The sequence below is a fragment of the Gymnoscopelus braueri genome (genome assembly GCF_963280865.1).
Source record: "Gymnoscopelus braueri genome assembly, chromosome: 3".
Lineage (NCBI taxonomy): Eukaryota > Metazoa > Chordata > Actinopteri > Myctophiformes > Myctophidae > Gymnoscopelus > Gymnoscopelus braueri.
This window is the reverse complement of record NC_137612.1, coordinates 10,330,832-10,352,282: the sequence shown is the minus strand read 5'-3', so window position 1 is coordinate 10,352,282 and position 21,451 is coordinate 10,330,832. Positions and strand designations below refer to the sequence as shown.

The 21,451-nt window shown below is 40.2% G+C and overlaps 1 protein-coding gene across 2 annotated transcripts in view; it reads left to right on the top strand.

Moving 5' to 3' along the window:
• Positions 1 to 21,451, top strand: part of mapk14b (mitogen-activated protein kinase 14b) — a 57,682-nt gene that overhangs the window by 14,968 nt on the left and 21,263 nt on the right. For both annotated transcript variants that reach the window (XM_080424358.1, XM_080424357.1), the window contains exons 2-8: positions 73 to 202; positions 9,826 to 9,884; positions 13,706 to 13,817; positions 15,004 to 15,033; positions 15,786 to 15,833; positions 16,743 to 16,857; positions 18,219 to 18,290. In XM_080424358.1, coding sequence (XP_080280484.1) covers positions 73 to 202; positions 9,826 to 9,884; positions 13,706 to 13,817; positions 15,004 to 15,033; positions 15,786 to 15,833; positions 16,743 to 16,857; positions 18,219 to 18,290 — 566 coding nt within the window. The remainder of the gene's footprint in view (positions 1 to 72; positions 203 to 9,825; positions 9,885 to 13,705; positions 13,818 to 15,003; positions 15,034 to 15,785; positions 15,834 to 16,742; positions 16,858 to 18,218; positions 18,291 to 21,451) is intronic.

Genomic DNA, 21,451 nt, shown 5'->3' with positions numbered 1-21,451 from the left:
GCGGCGGGACACAGGCCCCATTTATCTGTTTGTGATGCCTTCTTCTGTGTTTTTGTTGTGACTCTCTCTCAGCTCGGTGTATGACGTGAAGTCGGGCATGAAGATAGCGGTGAAGAAGCTGTCCAGACCCTTCCAGTCCATCATCCACGCCAAGAGGACCTACAGGGAGCTGCGACTGCTGAAACACATGAAGCATGAGAATGTAAGTCACCACCTGTATAGTAGGTCACCATAGGTTAACCCCCTCCTCCCCCATATACATCTGCCCAGACTCAACGGGGGTCAGGCTCCCAACATTGTTTACTTTATCATCAAATGGATGAGTGGCTCTCACACATTTTCATGTCAAGGTCCCCCCCACCCCCCCACCCCCCCGAATTAATATGTAATCGGCCTGCAGACCAGACCCCCATCTTACCCCCCGTAAAGATTGATATGGTGGTGTTAACATTTTTCAAAAGTATTCCAATCAAGGAATCCCCTCAAGGACCCCCACTTTGGGAACATCCGAATTAGACATCAGTCAGCTGCAACATGTGACTCCTTGATTGATTGATTGATTGATTGAATACTTTATTAACAGTTTGCAAATTAGATTAAATTTTAATACAAATACAATGCTAAAAGGATTGAACCCAAGAAAGCACTATGGCTTGTTTACATTGGGGTCCCTATTCAATTCATAGGAACATTTAGTGACAGACAAATATACAATACTATGCAAAAACATCATATAAGCGAGTTGTAATCAAAAATAAAAATATGTACAGTAAACAGTTCTGAGGGAAAGGGGGGGGGGGCATTTCTGGTGATAGGCTTATTTTTTTTTACAGGGGCCAGTTCCGAATGGCAGTTATTACTGTTGTGCTCACGTTGTTATGGTGTCCATTTCTTTGTTGGGCTTTTAGACTCTTGTTTTCTGCAGAAAATTAACCGGGTGGCTAGATCCGCCCCGGGGGAATAAATGGCACTAGAGGTTTTTATGCTGACTCAGACTAAAAGCAATTAACAGGAAGCTCTTAACTGCTACGCCTGAATGGTTGGATTCCTGATCATTCCACGCGTTTGTTTGAGTGTTCCAGCTCAAAGAGGAAATGGCGTTTGACACAAGAACATGAGAAGAATTCAAAGCTATTATTGACTGAGCTGCAGCTCGGGCCCAGGTGTGAGGAAGGCATGCATGCATACATTACATACAGTCAGTGGCTCCATCCAGCGGGAACTCTTGTTAACCTCCATTAGAAGGGGTTTCCCAGGGAAAGGTCATAGTGCTGTATGGGCCGTTGGCTGGTGCTCTGAGTCATCCGTGTGGTATGTCAGATATGTTGTCTTTAGGGGCTGCACAATGTGTCGTTTCAGCATCCACTCTGCAGTGTACACTAACAGTACATGTGCTAACGGTGACATTGCAAAGGATTAGCCAAGACAAACTGGGCCGGTCGGTCACATTGTAATAAAACACTTTTACTTTTTTTAAATACTTTATTAGTCAAAAATGTAAACAGCACGAGGTGCATTAAAGGGATAGTTTTTTTCCTATCGATTAGTCACCCCATGGAGACTCGAATTCATGGATATTTTTGGGATTTTTTTCGCATTCCTAAGCCAATAATTTGATGACCAGCGGAGCGGTAGGCAGCGGTTCCGGTAGGAGACACAAAGGAATCTCTTTGTGTCTCAAATTATTGGCTTAGGAATGCGACAAAAACAAAAACATATCCATGAATTCAAGTCTCCATGGGGTGACTAATCCATAGAAAAAAAGTTATTTTGGGGGTGAACTATCCCTTTAAGGCTAAAAGGATAACACAAAAATGTTTCCATCGTGGTCCTAAGTATTCAATTCATCAGCATAGCATAATAAAACAATAATACGTGTCATCAACAAATACAAAACATTATATTTACAAAGGATAAAAAGAAAAAAAGAGGCGGTGAATGACACCTCCTCTCTATGGGAAAATGCATTTATCCCCCCTTGTGGTCTCCTGATAGATGATTTTTCAGGCCAGTTTAGAAATAATCCAGTGATCTACATGTTTTTATGGATGGTGTCAGGGCATTCCTCCACTAATCTGGAGCTGAGACGGTACAGTCCAGCTGATGAATAACACTGTGATTTAATGATTTCATGGTAGCTGGTCTTGCATGCACATTCTGTGTTTAAAAGAGGTGTCATCATGATGTTGAGTATCGAACGACTTCCTCACCCTAAACATCTTTGCTATAGTGATCAATTATTTCCAAATGAAGCTAGTGGAAGTTTACTCACATGCAGATCATCACCTGCATACAGTGTTGATTTCGTCCACTAAAACTATGACGACTACCTTTTTTCACTGACGAAAACTAAATAAAAACTAAGCTACGATGACTAAAACTAAGACTAAAAATATATTGACAATTCCGTCAACAAATAAAAACTAGACTAAAATGTTAGTGAGTGACTAGTGGAGAAGAGATCCAGTAGAATTAAAAGACAAGTCATTTTATGGTTGCTTGCGCTCGGGTGTTACGCTCTGAAAATAGCAGATCTACAAGTTCACAACGCGTCGCAGCGCGACGCGTTGTGAACTTGTAGATCTGCTATTTTCAGCATGCAACCAAGTGTAAAATCAGCCATAAGACGCCATCAAGGCACCTCCAACATTTTAGTCGACTAAATCAACTGTAGATTTTGTCGACTATAATCTTATGATATTTAGTCGACTAAAACTAGACAAAAACTAAAATATGACTAAAACTAAATGGAATTTTATTCAAAAGACTATGACCGAAACTAAATGAAAATTTGCTGTCAAAATCAACGCTGCATGCATACCAATTTACAATATAGGCATTTAGCGGACGCTCTTTAGCCAGAGCGACTTACAATAAGCAAGGTAAACACACATACACACAGTACAAAAAAAATGACTGTAATGTAATGTACATCAAACGCAGAGAGACAGTGTAGTTGTGCCTCAGTAAACTAGAATCACAGCTAAACCGAGAACCTAGCATCTGTTGAAATGATCTAACTCCTACTCTATTTAAATTGCAAGGTAGCAAAAAACTAAAATATTGCGATGTCAACTTTTTCTAGTACCGTTCAGCCGTAGGTGTCTTGCTTAGCTCTATTGGGTTTTGTGGTGGCTTGTTTCCTTTCTGTTTGGTTGCTGACGTGATTTTATGATATATATGGTATTACTGTAATGCTAGGGAAATAATCCGTCGTTGCTTGATGCATTTACTGCAGATTTTCTCTCATGCCTATGCGAAGGCCTCTGCACAGATATTGGACACGCACGCACGCACGCACGCACGCACGCACGCACGCACGCACGCACGCACGCACGCACGCACGCACGCACGCACGCACGCACGCACGCACACACACCGGTGAATCACCTAAGAAGCACACACGTATATATCCACTGTTCCCTGGCTCTTTTGTTGCAGCTAGAGTACTGTGAATAAAAAGCTGTAAACTTGTGTTGACAGTGTGCTTGGGAGACCCTGATTTCTCTTGAGCCCACCGTGTGTGGTGGTGGATGCACTTTATTACAAAGTGCCTCTGGTTGCTGCTATCTCTCCTAAGCAGCAGCAGATGTAATGGAGCTGCGTGCGTAGAAGTGGATTTATTGCATAAACGGAAGGGAAGTGTTCCATTGTGCTTGTCTGCTATGCATAAACATTTACATTTTATTTGGGAAATAGCAGATCTACAAGCTCACAGCTTGTAGATCGGCTATTTCCACTATTAATATTGTGGGGTTTTTTTTAAGTATAAAAGTTATTAAATATGTCAGTCATTTCTTTGTATATTTAGGTTATTTGTCATATCTGCCCTGTGCAACTTCGAAACCAAAAAGCTTGTTGTTATGTTCCCGGTGTTCCAACGACAAAAACACAATTCAATCGCTATTGGCAATCATTTGTGTGTCATAATCGTGACTGACAGCCCTATGCAAGAGCTGTCCAAAACATGTCCTGGATCCTGTGCTCTACTTAGCCCAATACCCTCTACTCCGCCTGTAAGAGAGTCTCTGTGTGTGTGTATGTCTGTCTCTGTGTATCCGGGAGCTAATCTATCAAACCGCTGAATTGTTCAGCGCCAAATTTATTGTGCAAGCTGCTTTCACCACATGTTTTTTATTTATTTTTGGAATTATTCAACTTACATTTTACAATGGAATACAGTGCACAATAGGGATCCGCCTGAAACCTTGCCCACATTTGGAGTTGTATATCGTCTCTGTCGGGTGGAAACCTCATTATGTCCAAAACTGTGACTTTTCAGGATTCAAATTCAAAAGCATCAAAAGTAGCAGATCTACAAGCTCAGCAGCTTGTGGATTTGCTAATTTTGTGTGACACTGTAATATGATAAAGTAGGGCATTAATTCACAAAAAAATACAAAAAGTGAAAATATGGTGATGAGAGGTCGAGCTTGTAGATCTGCTACTTTTTGCTGTTTTTGAATTTGAATCCTGAAAAGTAACCGTTTTAGACAGCAATTTGCAGAACAATTGAAACCGTGTTGCATTATAAAGCCCACACACACACACACACACACACACACACACACACACACACACACACACACACACACACACACACACACACACACACACACACACACACACACACACACACACACACACACTATGTTAATTGCATTACTTTCTCACTCGTAGTGAGTGTACGTAACATATGAGAAATTGTTTTCTTTTTGTTCTGGCTGTGAGATTGTTATCCGTTCCCTCACTGTTGCCGGGGGACTCCCCAGGAGGGGCTTTCGATTTTTGGAAAAAGGCTGAAAGGGACCAATCAGCAGTTTTGTTTTGGCCCCCGGTCCAACCAATGAGCATTGAGGTTTATGTGTGTCCTGCGTGGGCAGGTTGTTGCTGGCAGTGTTTCTAATCTACTACCTGCCTCCCGCCCAGGCTCTCTCTGAGGGGGAGGCAGAGAGAAATCTGTTGCAAAGGCTAGATTGTCTTCCGAACCCTGGCCATAGTAACTACATTTTAGATACCTAGTATGTGTGTAATATTTATTTATTCTCTATTTTGTGTTTCCAGGAAGTAATTAAAAATAGAATTTTAGGGACTTTTGATATAAAAATACACAAAAGAAAGTGTGTAAAAGTGTGAAAAACTTGAAAAACTGTGAAATAAAAATGTATTTCACGACGTCTTTAGTAGTTTAGTTAAAATAATGTAAAAGATGCACATGCTACTGTCTTTGTTTATTTCTGAAAACCAGTTTATAGGCCAATGCAATGCAGTTATTGTAACCTAGGATGGTCATTTGATGAAAAAACTAAACAAATCCCCAGAACAATTTCACCCAAACAAATCCCCCCAAAACGTTTTTATTTTGGTTGAATATTGGGGGCGTGGTCAAATATTCAAATAATCGTTATTAATGGAAATATAGTAATATCGAATTTCATTTGGGTCACTTATACACATCCCTAGTAATACCCAGTCTCTACATGCATGCAATTGAAACGGAAAACAGCCACTTTAAAACAGAAGAAGGAAGCGCTGCCTGGGTTCAGTCACAGTGGTGTCTGCAAACAAATCCCGAAGTTCTGCCTGTGGTGAGGCAGACTGTATAGGGAAGAAAGGTACTGAGGCACTCCGTTTTCAGCCCAAAAATGTATGATATTTATTTGAGCAAGGCAACAGAAGATGGCCGACGAGTTTCGACACTCGGGTCTTCAACAGTGTCTGACCATCAGGGTGATTAGTCACACTTTAAGTAAAGGCTGTGTTTGGCATTCAAATCATTCTGACCGATGACCTATATCACACATCAGAGGATGCCCTAACATAACACAGCCAGTGTTGCCATGTTCACTTAGTACATTAGTGACTTGAGGCTCGTTTTTTTTCCTGTAAAGTCGCTTGTAAATATTGGTTGTTGCGTGTTGCTGTTTTTTTGGGGGCTGGTTCTTAATGTGTTGGTTGCTTATTTGGGCTTGCTGTCTAATGTTGTTTAAACCAGTGGTTCTCAAACTATTTCATGTCAAGGAACGCCAAATTTATAATGCATTTGGCTACAGACCCCCATCTTAAAATGTTCTGTGCCAGGAACCCCACCCCATGCAAGATTTGTGTCCAAAACATTCCAAATATGTATATTTATATTTTTGAAAATAGCAGATCTACAAGCTCACAACGCGTCACGTTGTGAGCTTGTAGATCAAGTGGTAAACTTGCATCTTTTTGGCTTGTTGTCGTAAACCTGGCTGTTTATTTCTCAAAATCTGGCAACACTGAGCGCAGCATGTGTGTACTAAGTACATGCAGTCTGTGCCGTCTCTCTTCCCTTCTGTCGTCTCTCGGTTCCTCTCTTTGTATCTCTGTGTCTCTGTTTTCCTTTTTTAAATTTCTCCGGTCTCTGTTTCTTTCTGTACTTTCTGCTGTATGTCAACATGGCCCAGCCAGCAGCCACACAACAACAATTGTTACCTTGCAAATAATGCGTGTGCGAAATGCACTGCTGTGACCAGCTGCAGGGTGTTATATATTCTATATTTATCGCTCTTGCACTTGTTTCTGTTGTTCTTTTAGCATGCTCAGCTTCGCGTGGATTTCCTGTTATGTAATCTCTCTCTCTCACACACACACACACACACACACACACACACACACACACACACACACACACACACACACACACACACACACACACACACACACACACTTCCCCTGGGTACTGGAGTACAAGTGAAAAAAAGCAAGAAGAATGTCACAAACAACAAATATGTGTCATAACACAGAGCACACACTCACTGGGCCGAATAGCTTTCACTTCCCAAGGCTTGGATCTGCGTAGAAATCAAGTAGTACAGCTTTACAGGCATGAATAGTATAGTAAACAACTGTCGTCCATGTCAATACTTAACATGGAATCAATCACAAAGTAATCTCATGTGTCTTTTGTGCATCTGCTAATCTAAAAAGTGATTTTTCTATTGATTGATTGATTGAATACTTTATTAACAGTTTGCAAAGACAAGCTCAGGGAAGTACAGTTCAATACAAGGTCTGTTAAGAGGATTTTAAACCCAAGAAAGCACTAAATGGCTTGTTTCCATTGGGGTCCGTTGTACTCAATTCATCGAAACATTTAATGGCAGACAAATATGCACTACTATGCAAAAACATCATATAAACGGGTAGGATTGAAAATAAAAATATGTACAGTAAACGTGAAGATGCTTTTGCCTGTGATTTATAGCGTGTGCAGCTTTCCTCATTTTAAAAGTTCTTGTGTGTTTGTGCATTTTTGCTTTAACCCGTTAAAATCGGGAAAGCATCTGTGTCATGTTAAAAAAATAATATATATATATATATATATATATATATATATATATATATATATATATATATATATAGCAACATATGTTTTTCAGAAAACTCTTAGGATTTAGAACATTTTGTTTAGAACAGAGGTTCTCAAAAATAGCAGATATACAAGCTCATAGCGCGTCACTTCGTGCCGTGCTGCGAGCTTGTACATCTGCTATTTCTGAAACATGTAAAAATAAATCTTGAAAGTGTTTGAATTTTTGTATTCTATATTATATATCATTTTCTATTTTTCTTTACAAATTTTCTCTTCTGGGGGGTCCCTGGTACAAAACATTTTCAGATCGGGTCCGCACGGCAATTTACATATCATTTTGGGGGTCCTTGGCACAAAAACTACTGATTTAGAAGGCATTTGTAGAATCGTTGTCAGGTCTTAATGGGTTAACGCTTGTTAAGGAGGATAAATCAGTGAAAGGACATTCTTCATTTCCTCAGTAACAGAACTACTCAGCTTGTCACTTAAGCAGTTCAAGAAGCTTTGCTCGACCTTGCTCTCTCTCTCTCTCTCTCTCTTTCTGTCTGTCTCTGCTCCCTTTTTAAACTAAGCTGAAGATAAAATTTAGTTTTTTTATTTGTCACTCGCCCACACAAGTAGGGCTGTCACGATTAACACAATTTAAGTTGACGATTAATTGTCATACAAATAATTGCGACTAACGATTTAATTGTGTTTTTGGCATTGAACATGGAACATGAATGACATTTTAATTTGTGCTTGCCATTTAGGTTTCGTAATAAAAATTGGCACAGGGCAGATATGACGAATAACTTGGATATACAAAGAAATGACTGACATTTTATGCATTTTTTTTTTTACAAATAGCGGAAATAGCCGATCTACAAGCATACAGCGCTTTTTTGTAAGCATGTATATGAGCTATTTCTGCTATTATTGGGAAAAGTGTGATTTATTTATGAAAATCTTTCCACATGGAAACAATTATGACGAGGCCTATACATACAAGTATGTGCAGTGAAATGTTGGCGTGACAGTCGGCAGACCGTGCTAACAATAAACAAGATAACGATATGTAACGACTCTAACGAGATAAGAACTAATAAGATGGTGTCCAAACACAGTCGCGCCGTTTTTTGTTATTATGCCATTAGTTTAGCTAAAAGCCATGTTGTTGCTTGTGGGGATACGTCTGAGATTGAGCTGATGTAACTATTTATTTATTTCAGGAATGAACTAACTGGTTACTAAAGTGGAAAAATATAGACGCTGGTTTAGTGTAAGGACCAAGGACCCCCTAGTTGACAGAGAGATGAAGCAGGGACCCCCCCCCCCCCCCACTGCATATTGTATAGAATTGTGTTGCAGATTCAACTTTTTCATAGATTTCGTAGATAACGTAGATTTTACGTAGTTTAGATTTTAGCTACAGTATAAGTATAGCAACATAAGTTTTTCAGAAAACTCCTAGGATTTCGAACAGTAGTTCTCAAAAATAGCAGATATACAAGCTCACAGCGCGTCACTTCATACCGGGCTGTGAGCTTAGACATCTGCTATTTTTTTTTTGGGGGGGGGGGGGAATGTTTTCAAAACAATTTTGAATTTTTTTAACACAAATTTTCTCTTTTGGGGTTCCTTGGCGCAAAACATTTTCAGATGGGGGTCCGCGACCAAATATATGTCAATTTGGGGGTCCTTGACATGAAAAAAAAACGAAACACTGCCATAGTGAATGGGTATTTATTAGGGCCCGGGGTGTGTGATTCATGGAAGAATCGCGATTCTTATTATCAAAGATTCAAAATCGATTCACAATTTCCAAAAATCGATTTAAAATATATTTATGTATATATGTATATATTTTTTTTTTAAATGTTCTGATTAAAGTTACAGTAAACATTATCATGTTCAAGGGCTTTTTTAAAACTAACTCCAGTCACTTTCAGTTCAGCACAGCTGAGGTGCGTGTGTGTCACTGTCCAGCTGACGCTCGTTGACACTCGTTAATGTTACTTGCGTCAAAGCAATTATGTTGTGTTTCTGCATTAAATAGAACCAGAGCCTTATATTAGAGATTTCCGCCACTGAGGGGGCAGAAACAGCGTTGGTCACATGGTTCATGTAAACTGGAAACAGTTACAAACGCCTATGGACTCCAGTGCATTCTGTAAACCTCCGGTTTAGGGCTTTGTCACTATTCACCAATAGAAGGCTGTAGAAGACCTGGCCCGAAGAAGTGGACGGAGGTGACATAACTCTCCTTGAATGGCTCTGAATGGAACTACAACTAATCTAAGATTCCATCAAAGGCCAAGAATGTTTACATGACAGTCTGTGGTATTATATAATTCTTTGTTTGAGCTGTTGGAAATAACTTGGTTTTTAAAGTCTAGATGAAATCAATTTGACGAATCGTGACCCCAAGAATTTGTGTGACGCCTGTTCATCATGTGCATTAGTCTTCTTCTGACGTGTCTGTTCTATTATCTGGTTCCCAGGTGATCGGCCTGTTGGATGTCTTCACGCCGGCGACCAGCTTGGAGGAGTTCAGTGACGTGTAAGTGGCACCTGTTTCTCTCTCTCTCTCTCTCTCTTTTCTTCTCTCCCTCCCTCTCTCCCCTGGGTGTTCGGTTCTAACTCCTTCCCTGCGTCTCCTGTGTCACGCGGCCTCCTCCCTCCTTCACCGAGCTCCTTCCTCCCTCCCTCCCTCCCTCCCTCCCTCTGTACGTATGGAGCGGTTCTCCCCTTCCTTCTCCTCTTGCATAACCAAAGCATTCATCTTGGCCTGTAACTCGAGCACACAAACCCACGACATAAAGAACAGAAATGGAAATACTCCCAGTGTAAGTAAGAATACCTCAAAATTTTACTCAAGTACAGTACTTAGTTATTTTACACCACTGCAAAGCATTCATCTTGGCTGGATAACTCGAGTACAACCCACCACATAAACAACAAAAATTGGAAATACTCCAGTATAATTAAGAATACCTAAAAATTGTGCTTAACGCATTAAAACCGGGAACGCATCTGTGTAACCACTTGAGCCATTATTTTATACTTTGACTGTTCAAAAATAGCAGATTTACAAGCTCATAGTGCAGCACTCGGTTTGAAAATTCGTGAAAATGTGTGCAAATCTTTGAATATATATATTTTAAAGAAAACATTTTTAACTCAAATCTTTGCTTCTGGGGGGGGTCCCTGGAACAAAATATTTTCAGATGGGGGTCCGTGGCCAAAATTTTGGGTGGTCCTTGACATAAAAAAAGTTTGAGAACCATTGACATGTATAGCAACATACGTTTAAAAAAACAACAACTTTAGATTTAGAAGACATTTGAAGAATCTCCAGAAGCAAAGATTTGAGTTACAAATGTTCGCCTTAAAAATATATTTTCACGATTTTTCAAAACGAATAGCAGATTTAGAAGCTCAAGTGCCGCTCTATGAGCTTGTATATCTGCTATTTTTTGAATAGTCAAAGAAATCTAAAAAAATTACACAGATCGGCGTTCCTGGTCTTAATGGGTTATTAAGCACAGTACTCGAGTACATGTACTCAGTTACTTTACACCACTGCAAAGCATTCATCTTGGCCTGTAACTCGAGTACAACACAGCCCACCACATAAACAACAACACTGCAGCTCCAATTTGGCTTTGAAATCATAATCCTTTAGCTCATAACATAAAGGGTGCTTAAGGGCCGGCATGCATGTGACATGGCTTATGAAAAAGAAGTGAATGTAAGGGTGCATGATGAGCACGTGTGCTGTGCACGTTTATAATATGCCAGTCTCCATGGTAACAACAGACACCCTCGTCTTATTCCGGAGGTGACCGGCAGGTGGGTGCACATACTGTACTGTATGTGTGTGTGCACAATATTCAGTCAGTGACCTTGAATTCTTTTATGTTTTTATTTCTTTGTGTTTTTTGTGAGATGACCTGCGTGTGCTGCACAAATGCACAAGCTACAAAAGGTGTGAAGTAACAAGCATACCAATTATACCAAATGCTAACGTGTTAATTTACTAAATGGGCCAGGTACAGGTCCATTTAGTTGCATCGTTTAGTTCCATTTTGTTCTGATTTTAAGTTGTTTTGTTCTGATTTTGTTCTACTTAGTTTAGCATGTAAAGCGACTTTGAGTACTCAGAAAAGCGCCATATAAATTCCAGGTATTATTATTATTATTATTACACTCTAGGACAGTGGGTTTTCAACCCTTTTCATATCAAGGTCCATTATTTATTCGGCAATTGAGCCACGGAACACCGTTTGATGAGAAATAGACTCTCAGACTCAAGTCTTAGAATATTTTGTTATCGTTGGATAAGATTTTGTCCACAATTCCATCCATGCTGTATTGATGTTGGTACCATAGGAGAGACAACAGGCAAACGTTGATCAAAAATAACAATTCTTTAATTAAGTAATGCAGATGTTTAACAATAATTTAACTCTTGAGAGCGTAAGAGTTAAAGATCTATAAGGGTTCATTTGGTTACCAACTCTCCATCATTTAGCTGGGGACCACCTGGAACCCCCTCAAGGACCACTGGTGGTCCCCGGACCACTGGTTGAGAACCACTGCTCGAGGTGTTAAAACACTTTGGATTTTACTGTGTCTCTATAATAGAACTCGGCTAAAGAATAAAGATTATGGCACTTATCTGACGTCTTGCCTGACGCAGCAGAAAGCGTGTGGAGTGGGCTCTCTCTCAAGGCATTCAAAACAAGCACTTCTGCTTGTATATCGTTGCTATCGGGCAGAAAGAACACTCTTATCTCCATACTTTAACTTTTTGTGTTTATCGTAAATGAACGCCCTACTTGATGATACTACAGCATCACACAAAAAGCATCAAAAGTAGCAGATCCTCAAGCTCGTTTTAAGCTTGTAGATCTGCTACTTTAGTTTTGAACATATGTGGTTTCCACCCCGACAGAGACAATATGCAGAAATGCAATGCTGGCCTCTGGATGCATGCACAATTGCAAATCCCTGTAGTGGCTTGCATGCATAGGGAGAGAGACGGAATCCACTTGAAAAGTGCCTTGTTGCTGTGTCGGTAATCCGCACTCATACGCACGTGTTGTGTGTGTGTGCGCACTGCACAACGCACAGCAGCAAATTACCTATACTCAAGCTGATCCATAGACATTCCACTGCCAAGCCACAAGACGGTAACGCCACACAGACAAACCGAGGGACGAATGGAGCAGGTGGAAAACAACACATGGATCAGGTTATTCAGGGCGAGGGCTCCACCCTTCATCATCCTAGTGAGAGCACCACACCCCTGGATTGTTCCTGGTTCATGTGCTGTTGGAGTTCTGCTCCATTCTTTGTCTTTTGTTTAGTGTTGATAACCCCATTAAGACTTTTGAAATGCACAACAGCACTTTGCTAAGACTGTGCAGTGTGCTGGTAAAACATTTGGATTGCACCATCATGGCACTTAACCTATATGTGCTGTGTTGGTAACTTTTTAGATGAATTGCACGTCATACATATTGGGGTTTTAAAAAAAATGTTTGTTTATGCTGTTTTTAGTTTTGGTCTTTTTATGTTTCTTAGATGGGCTTGATGTTTTATGTTGCTCTGCAAGTAACGAAGGGGGAACGGTATTTAATTTTCTGTATGTAAGTACATGGAGAAAGTGACAAATAAAGTGATTCTGATTCTACCCGAGGCCGACTCTACAAATGCCTTCTAAATCCTAACAGTTTGCTGATAAACTCATGTTTCTATATCAGGGACCCCCAGAGTTTAATGTATTTGGCCACCAACCCCCATCTCAAAATATTTTCGTGCAGGGACCCCCAGAAGAAATTATCACGATTCTTCAGAAATAGCTACAAGCTCATAGCGCAGCACAAAGTGACGCGCTATGAGCTTGTTTATCTGCTATTTTTGAATAGCCAACCAATGTGCTAAATTCTAAAATGACACAGATGCTTTCCCGGTTGTAATGGGTTATTTAACAGTGCGGTAATGTCGTTAATTTATATTTGAGTTCATGGTGATTGATGTTGTGGTTTAAAGCTCTTCTTACTTATTTTGCTTATTTCTGTCAAGTTACCAAGTACTTTGACCATTAGAAAATGGATAGAGGAACAGACAGGCAATGATCAAATAATCTAACCTCCCAAATCGTTTGATTTAATTTAATACACTCTCGACCACTTTTGACCCTGGCCTCCCTATTTTGGGTTGTGTCATTATAGGCAAACCTATATACGTTTTTTTTATCTTCAAAAATTGCAGATCCACATGCTCACAACGAGCTCGTAGATCGGCTAGTTAAAGTTTCACTATTTGTTGTACAGCTGTAAGTGGTTAATTGGATAGGTTGTGTGTGTTTTTCAGGTACCTTGTGACCCATCTAATGGGGGCAGATCTCAACAACATCGTCAAGTGTCAGAAGCTTACGGACGACCACGTGCAGTTCCTCATCTACCAAATCCTCAGGGGGTTAAAGGTAAAGCTAAAGTCATTATTGATGGAGTGATGATTACAGTACTGCAGATCTATTACAGATCTACTGTAATAACCGATGCATGTTGTGTACCGTCATTATTTGGGTTGCCAGAGTCACTTTTCTGTTTTAGTCAGGTCAAGTAGTGCTTCTCAAACTCTTTCATGTCAAGGACCCCCAAATTCATATGTACCCCCATTTGAAAATATATATTTGTGCCATGGACCCCCCATACAAGATTTGTGATGTTAAAATATTTTAGAAATAGTGCACATTTTTCAAATATTTTCAAATATTTACAGTACATAGCTGATGTATATAGGTTTAAAATTGTTAAACTCATTTTGATGCTGTATTACATCCATTTTGCTGGGGACCCCCTGGAACCCCCTCAAAGGACCCCTGGGGTTCCCCAGACCCCACTTTGAGAACCACTGACATGAAGGGTATTTCTGATGATACAATCGGCTAGTGATACAAAGTTCAAAATTCAGTTCAAAGGAAGTGGGGAGTTGCAGGGTTAGCAAGCAGAAAGTAGAACAGCCATTAGTAACCCTACTGTATGACAACCATTAGAATTTTTGTCAAATTTAGGGGCAAAAATAAGGGTGAACTGAACTTCATGTATTTAAGCACTTTCAACCTTGGCGTTCCTGTTTTTGGGCATGTCATTACGGGCAAAAGTGTCGTGCTGTGAAAATAGACGATCTACAGTATAAGTATGAGCTATTTTCGCTGCCCGACACCATTGTACGACAAAGTATAAAATAGGTTCAAGGTTGCGCTTTATTGTTACATGTGTACAGGTACATAAGAGTACAACTTATTTTTGTTTTGGCTTGCTTCAGACAATGCAGCAGCATAGGTAATAATAACAATAAGAAAACTGTAAAAAGATTTAAAAAAAAAGAGAGCGAGAGTGCAAAAAAGAACCAAAAAAATAAAGAACATCAGTGTATGTACACGTGCATATGATCTTGGTATATTATATACACCAACAGCATTTGTTGCTGCCACCTAACTTTATGTAAACAACTTCACAGTATCTTCTATATACAGCAGATTAGGTAGGAAAAATAGGGCTTGATTGGTAAAAAAAAACGAATAAAGTGACTTTTAGTGTGTAATCTCCTTTTCAAGTATGTTTACCTTCAAGCTAAATGTAATCTTGTTCTTTGTTTTCCTGCAGTACATCCATTCTGCAGATATCATTCACAGAGTAAGTTACAAGCTTCTTGTACACTATTAGTGCTGCACTGTAGTACAGTATATCCCATTCCACAAACCGTTCCATATTCCACAGAGCCTGTATTGATCAAACCTTCTTGGAGTGGGTTTAGTTTCAACGTCACATCCATTTATTGTGATCTAAAGGCTAGAGTTGAAAGCATTTGATCAATAAAGGCAAAAGCAATGCTTAAAGGAATAGTTCACCCAAGAAATGACTTTATTTCTATCGTTTACCTTTGACTCGCGCATAGTTTTAGTTTGTTAAACATTCCTTAACGGTGAATCCATAATCCAAAAATGAAGAAAAAACTTGATGAATGGAATTGATCAGATACTCCACATAATGACTGCAAAGCAATATAAAAATCATTTTTGGAAGGTTTCTAAGCATACTTCAGTAGACAACAGAATCTAAATGATAATATGAGCGGACTTTATGGACAGATTTTTTAATATAGTTTTTGCTGTGGAGTCTCTGATTGATTCCATTCATCAACGTTTTTTTCTTCATTTTTGGATTCTGGATTCACCGTTTAAGGAATGTTTGACAAACTAAAACTCTGCACGAGTCAAAGACAACACCGGGTGGGTAAACGAAAGAAATAAAGTAATTTCTTGGGTGAACTATAATTCCTTTACAGCATACATTAAATGTCCTGTGACATCATGGATGTGATAAACTTCTAAATTTTTACTGCATAGCTTCTCTTGACTGTGAGTGTTTTCTGTGTGTCTGTCCAGGACCTGAAGCCCAGTAACCTGGCTGTGAATGAGGACTGTGAACTCAAGGTGAGAGAAAGGGCAACCGTCATCTGTAATGATAGCGTGATATATCAGATTGACCAATACATCAGGCTGATATTTGCATTTTGTACCATAGGTATTGGCTGCTGAGGACACCGATATGGCAGATGTTTGTTTTGAAATAGATAATTATTTCCATTGTTGATAAATATGTTAATTATCCGGTGGACAAAAGTCAAATTAGTTTTTAATTTGAATGCATTAAAAATTTACTATTAAATAGTAAGTCCTTGAAAGGTAAAATATGGTAAACATTTCATTGTGGATATCTGAATCTTTGAAAGAGAGAGATACAAATATTTTGGTTGAAACGCGACCTCAATATAGTTTTTTTTTCTCTCTTCTTCCCACGAACGTATATATAATATATATATATAATTAACGTTTGTTCGTTATATCAGCCTTTTTGTTCTCCAAAGTATTATGATGGGAAAATATTAATATTCCAGACAGGGTGAAGTGTACAATTTATAGAATTCGGGCAGAAAAACGTCATTACAGCATCATAGCTCCGGACCCAGCATGGCAAAAGCTCCCAGAGCACCAATTTCAGACAGTTAGTGTTAACAGAGATGCTGTCCTTGAATGGTCATATTCTATGTACAGGCATGGTACACTTATAGACAACATCAATGGTATTGCTGAACCAGCTAGAAAGAGAATAGTGTAGTGGAAAATAGACCTTGGAACAGTTGTTGCCTATGAGATCCTACTGACAGCAACAGGAGCTTGTGACAAGACTCCCTGCTGTGAAGTTAACACTCTATGGTCCAAATACAATTCTAATAATTCTATTATAGTATCGGTATCAGTATCGGACTTGGACAAATCCATATCAGACCTCTACCCCTCTTCTGCTGCCTAGCTCTCACTCACCTGTGTGTCCCCCCTCAGATCCTGGACTTTGGTCTGGCCCGGCACACAGATGATGAGATGACCGGCTATGTGGCCACACGGTGGTACCGAGCACCAGAGATCATGCTCAACTGGATGCACTACAACATGACAGGCACGTGCACTCACACACGTGCACACACACACGCACGCACACGCACGCACACGCACACACACACACACACACACACACACACACACACACACACACACACACACACACACACACACACACACACACACACACACACACACACACACACACACACACACACACACACACACACGTAGATTTAGATTATTATTACATCCCCAATCACTTCAGCCCAATTTAAACGTTGGCTATTTGAAAATAGCAGATCTACAAGCACACAACGCGTCGCAATGCGACGCGTTGTGACCTTGTAGATCTGCTATTTTCAAAAGATTTGTATACATTTTAGACATAATGATAACTTGTGAAATGGGACACTCTGCATAACAAGTACTTTTACTTTTGGTACTTTAAGTATATTTTGATGCCAATGCTTTTGTATTTTACTCAAGTAAATTTTGAATACCTTGTAACAGAGTATTAGTACTTCCTCCATCACTGGCTAATATACACACACACACACACACACACACACACACACACACACACACACACACACACACACACACACACACACACACACACACACACACACACACACACACACACACACACACACACACACACACACACACACACACACACACACACTCACACTCTCTCTCACACACACACACACACACACACACACACACACACACACACACACACACACACACACACACACACACACACACACACACACTGACACCAGCACCACACATAGACATGTTTCTATAAATGTACAGTATATGCATAAATGATGCTAAGCATTGTATGTATAATTGAACATCACAATAATGCATAATTTCTGTCACCCACACATACTGTTCACATTTCTGTTGAGCGTAAAGAATTGACCCTTACAAATGCACTTTTACGTTTAAAGGCATGGTATGTAACTTTGTAATGTGTTTACATAACAAAACAATAAATATATATATATATATATATATATTATTATTATTTTACCAATTATTATCCTCTAGACCTGCAGTTGTCAACCACTGGAGCAGTGTGGTGGTGTTTACCTGCAGAAGCACACTGCCCTCTCCCTGTATTTTGGTATTTCCACTGTTTGTTTTGGTTGCTCAACAAACATCTACCAAAACAAACACTGGAAACACCAAAATACAGCGAGAGCGCAGTGTGTTTCTGCAGGTAAACACCACCACACTACTGCAGTGGATGATGACTGCTGGTAGATAGAGAAATGATGTATAAAACATAAATGTTATTGTTTTGTTATGTAAACACAAGGGGAAAGTTACATAATGTGCCTTTAATTGAACACTCAGGAATGTACCGCACATTCTTATCTGTATAATGTTGTGTGCTTTCAGTGGATATCTGGTCGGTGGGCTGCATCATGGCTGAACTCCTCACTGGAAGAACACTCTTCCCTGGCACGGACCGTATCCTTCCATCGTTGTCACTCACTCATGACCAACACGGAGATGAAAAGAGCTCAAGATTACAACCGTGTTTTATCTCTGGTAGGAGCTATTGAGATATTTAAAGAAAGGATTTCATAGCAGCACAGTGGAACCTTATTGATTTACTCTGCCCCCTCCAGGGGCAGCTTTTCCCATCTGGTTGCTTTCAAAAGAGTTGAGACTCAATACTTTATATTGTTGTTGTCGGGCAGAAACCTCTTTTCTCCATATTCTAACTTATTGTGTTCTTTTTGTAAATTAACGCCCTGCTTGATCATACTAATAGTGGTCACACGAAAGCATAAAAAGTAGCAGATCCACAACCTTGAAACGCGGCGGGAAGCGATGCATTTTGAGCTTGTAGATCTGCTGCTTTTGCCGTTTTTGAATTTGAATCCTGAAAAGTAACAAAAGTTTTGAACATATGAGGTTTCCACCTGAAAGAGATGATATCCATATCAACACAGTTGTTTGAAAAACAAGCACTTTGAGAGAGAGAGAGAGAGATGGGGAATAGGACAATTATACACATGGATACAAATTGCCCCCCATTTCCACTCATTGGGCAATATCAAAAAGTTGGTTTTATAAAGGAACTGTACTGTTTGAGTTAAGTGCCATTGTTGCTGATTATATTCAGATCCAGGGAGTGCATTAGTATCTTTGTGTGTGTGCGTGTGTGCGTGTGTGTGCGTGTGTGTGTGTGTGCGCGTGTGTGTGTGTGCGTGTAAGCCCTGTGGTCTCTGACTCATCGTAGCCCACTGTGGTGCGGCGGTGCTCCCACTGCTTTTGCATAATACCGGAAGAAAAAAACCTTCCTCTTTTCCCACCCCCACACGACCACACACACACACACACACACACACACACACACACTCAAAAGTGACACACAGTATAATGAAATCCACAGTGTTCCATGTTCAAATAATGTGCCTTATTTAAAATGAAACACTCTGGAGTCCGGATCTTACTGTGTAGGAGCGTTGTTGCATAATAATGTGTTTGCGTGCTCTGTGTTCCGTGTTCCTAAGCCAGCTTATCCACTCCTCTGCTCTGCTGCATGCCACTGGCTGTTAGTCCATGTGAGCAAAGCCCTGTATGTTCATATCGTGCATAATGTCTTATTTAAGGCAGCGGTTCCCAAACTGGGGGTAGGGACCTCCAGGGGGGTCCCCAAAGTATATTTTGGGGGGGTCCCCAGATGATTAGCTTAATGTGCAACATTGTTTTCTCACTCAACAGGTGTGAGTGAGAAACCACTTACCTAAGGCAGTGGTTTCCAAACTGGGGGTCGGGACCTCCAGGGGGGCCCCCAAATTATTTTGGGGGGGTCCCCACATGATTAGCTTAATGTGCAACATTGTTTTCTCACTCAACAGTAAACAAACCAACATGCAGTATAAGTTCATACAGGGTATCTGCACATTTCTAAAGTGACAATTTAATGATTTTTAAGACCCTTTTAATACCAAATTGGCCAAATATTACGGAAGAAGGAGGCAAACATTGTGAAATTAGCCGATCTAGCCGAGCTCACAGAGCTTGTTGTTCAGCTATTTTCACAATATTTATCTGTATCTGTAATGCCTACAATTCCAAGTGCTTGTCAGTGGGGGAGGGGGGGTTCTCCAGTTTGAATATGATTATTTAGGGGGGTCGCGGGTGGGTGGAGGATATATGATATAAATTCTTGAAATGACCTCATATCCTTGGATACATTAGAACGGCTCCTATTCTTTTCTCCCAGGCATGTGGGATGTGGGTTAATGCATGCGTATCTGTAATATTCATGACTTTAACCCCGCTGGGAGGAAAATTAAACACAAATTGTAACCACAATATTGCAAACTTTACTAGATAGCATTTTCTGCTGACTGTGTAAATATGCTTTTCCACCTCTTTTCATTTTTGATACTAATCTCTGGACTGGCTTCAAAAAATAACAGATGGTAGAGAATTCTGAGCCTGTGTGAGCCTGGTCCCTGTATGGATCTCACTGACGATGACATGTGAGATCGGGTTTCTGTCTTTGTAGTTTTTTGTTCGTAGACCTTATTAACCCATTAAGACCTGAGGCGATTCTTTAAAAAAAATCTAAATCCTAACAGTTTTTTGAAAAAAAATCTAAACATTTTTTTCAAGATTTTTCAAAAATAGCAGATCTACAAGCTCATAGCGTGGCACTCGGTGCCGCGCTATGAGCTTGTATATCTGCTATTTTTGAATATCCAAAAAATCTAAAGTGACACAGATGCGTTCCAGGTCTTAATGGGTTTTAATCCTAATCAGTTTCAGCTTTATCCAGGTGATGGCTACTCAGATGGTCATGATGCAGGTACTGTAGGGGTTACAGTGAAAGCGTCTTGCTCAGGGACACGTTCAGTATTTACTGGGTGGGCCGGCGGGAGGTGAACCGAGGACCTTCTGATTACCGGCTTCTCTACCCACTAAGTCAGGGGTCTTCAACAGGGGGTCCGGGACCCCTAGGGGGTCCTCAGACTAACAACAGGGGGTCCGCCAAATCTCTGTGTGACGGGGAACATTAGCCGAAAATAGCAGATCCACAAGCTCACAACGCCTCGCGCCGCGAGGCGTTGTGAGCTTGTAGATCTGCTATTTTCTGAGAGTTTGGTGTAGAGGGAAAAAGAGCAGAGCCAATGGTCAAGTTGACTAAATATTGAGGGTTTAAAAGGTTAGCTGTCTGAAAATACACATTAACATGAACACATCAATAGAAAATATAATGTATGTCAAACAAGTCTATGAAGCCATCTATGGAAAAGTTTAATCTGCAACACAGTTTTATACAATATGTAGTGGGGGGTCCCTGCTTCATCTCTATCCTGCTAAGCAGTGGCGTGCACAGACATTTTGAGGGGCAGGTGCTCAAGTAAAAAAAAAGGGGCACCTTGCGCGGCGCGCAGAACCGCCGGCTGCCCCCCTAGTAGTGTGAGATTTATAGAAGAAAATTGCAATGCACATTTTGGGGAATTGTTAATATATTAGAAGCTTTTAATCCAGAATTGATCGATGTCACCATGGGCTACATACTGTAAAAAAAAGAAGAAAAAAGACGTTTTTTATTTATTTATTTTTTAGGGCATTTCTGGTCAAGAGGGCAAAGGGCAGGTGCTCTAGCA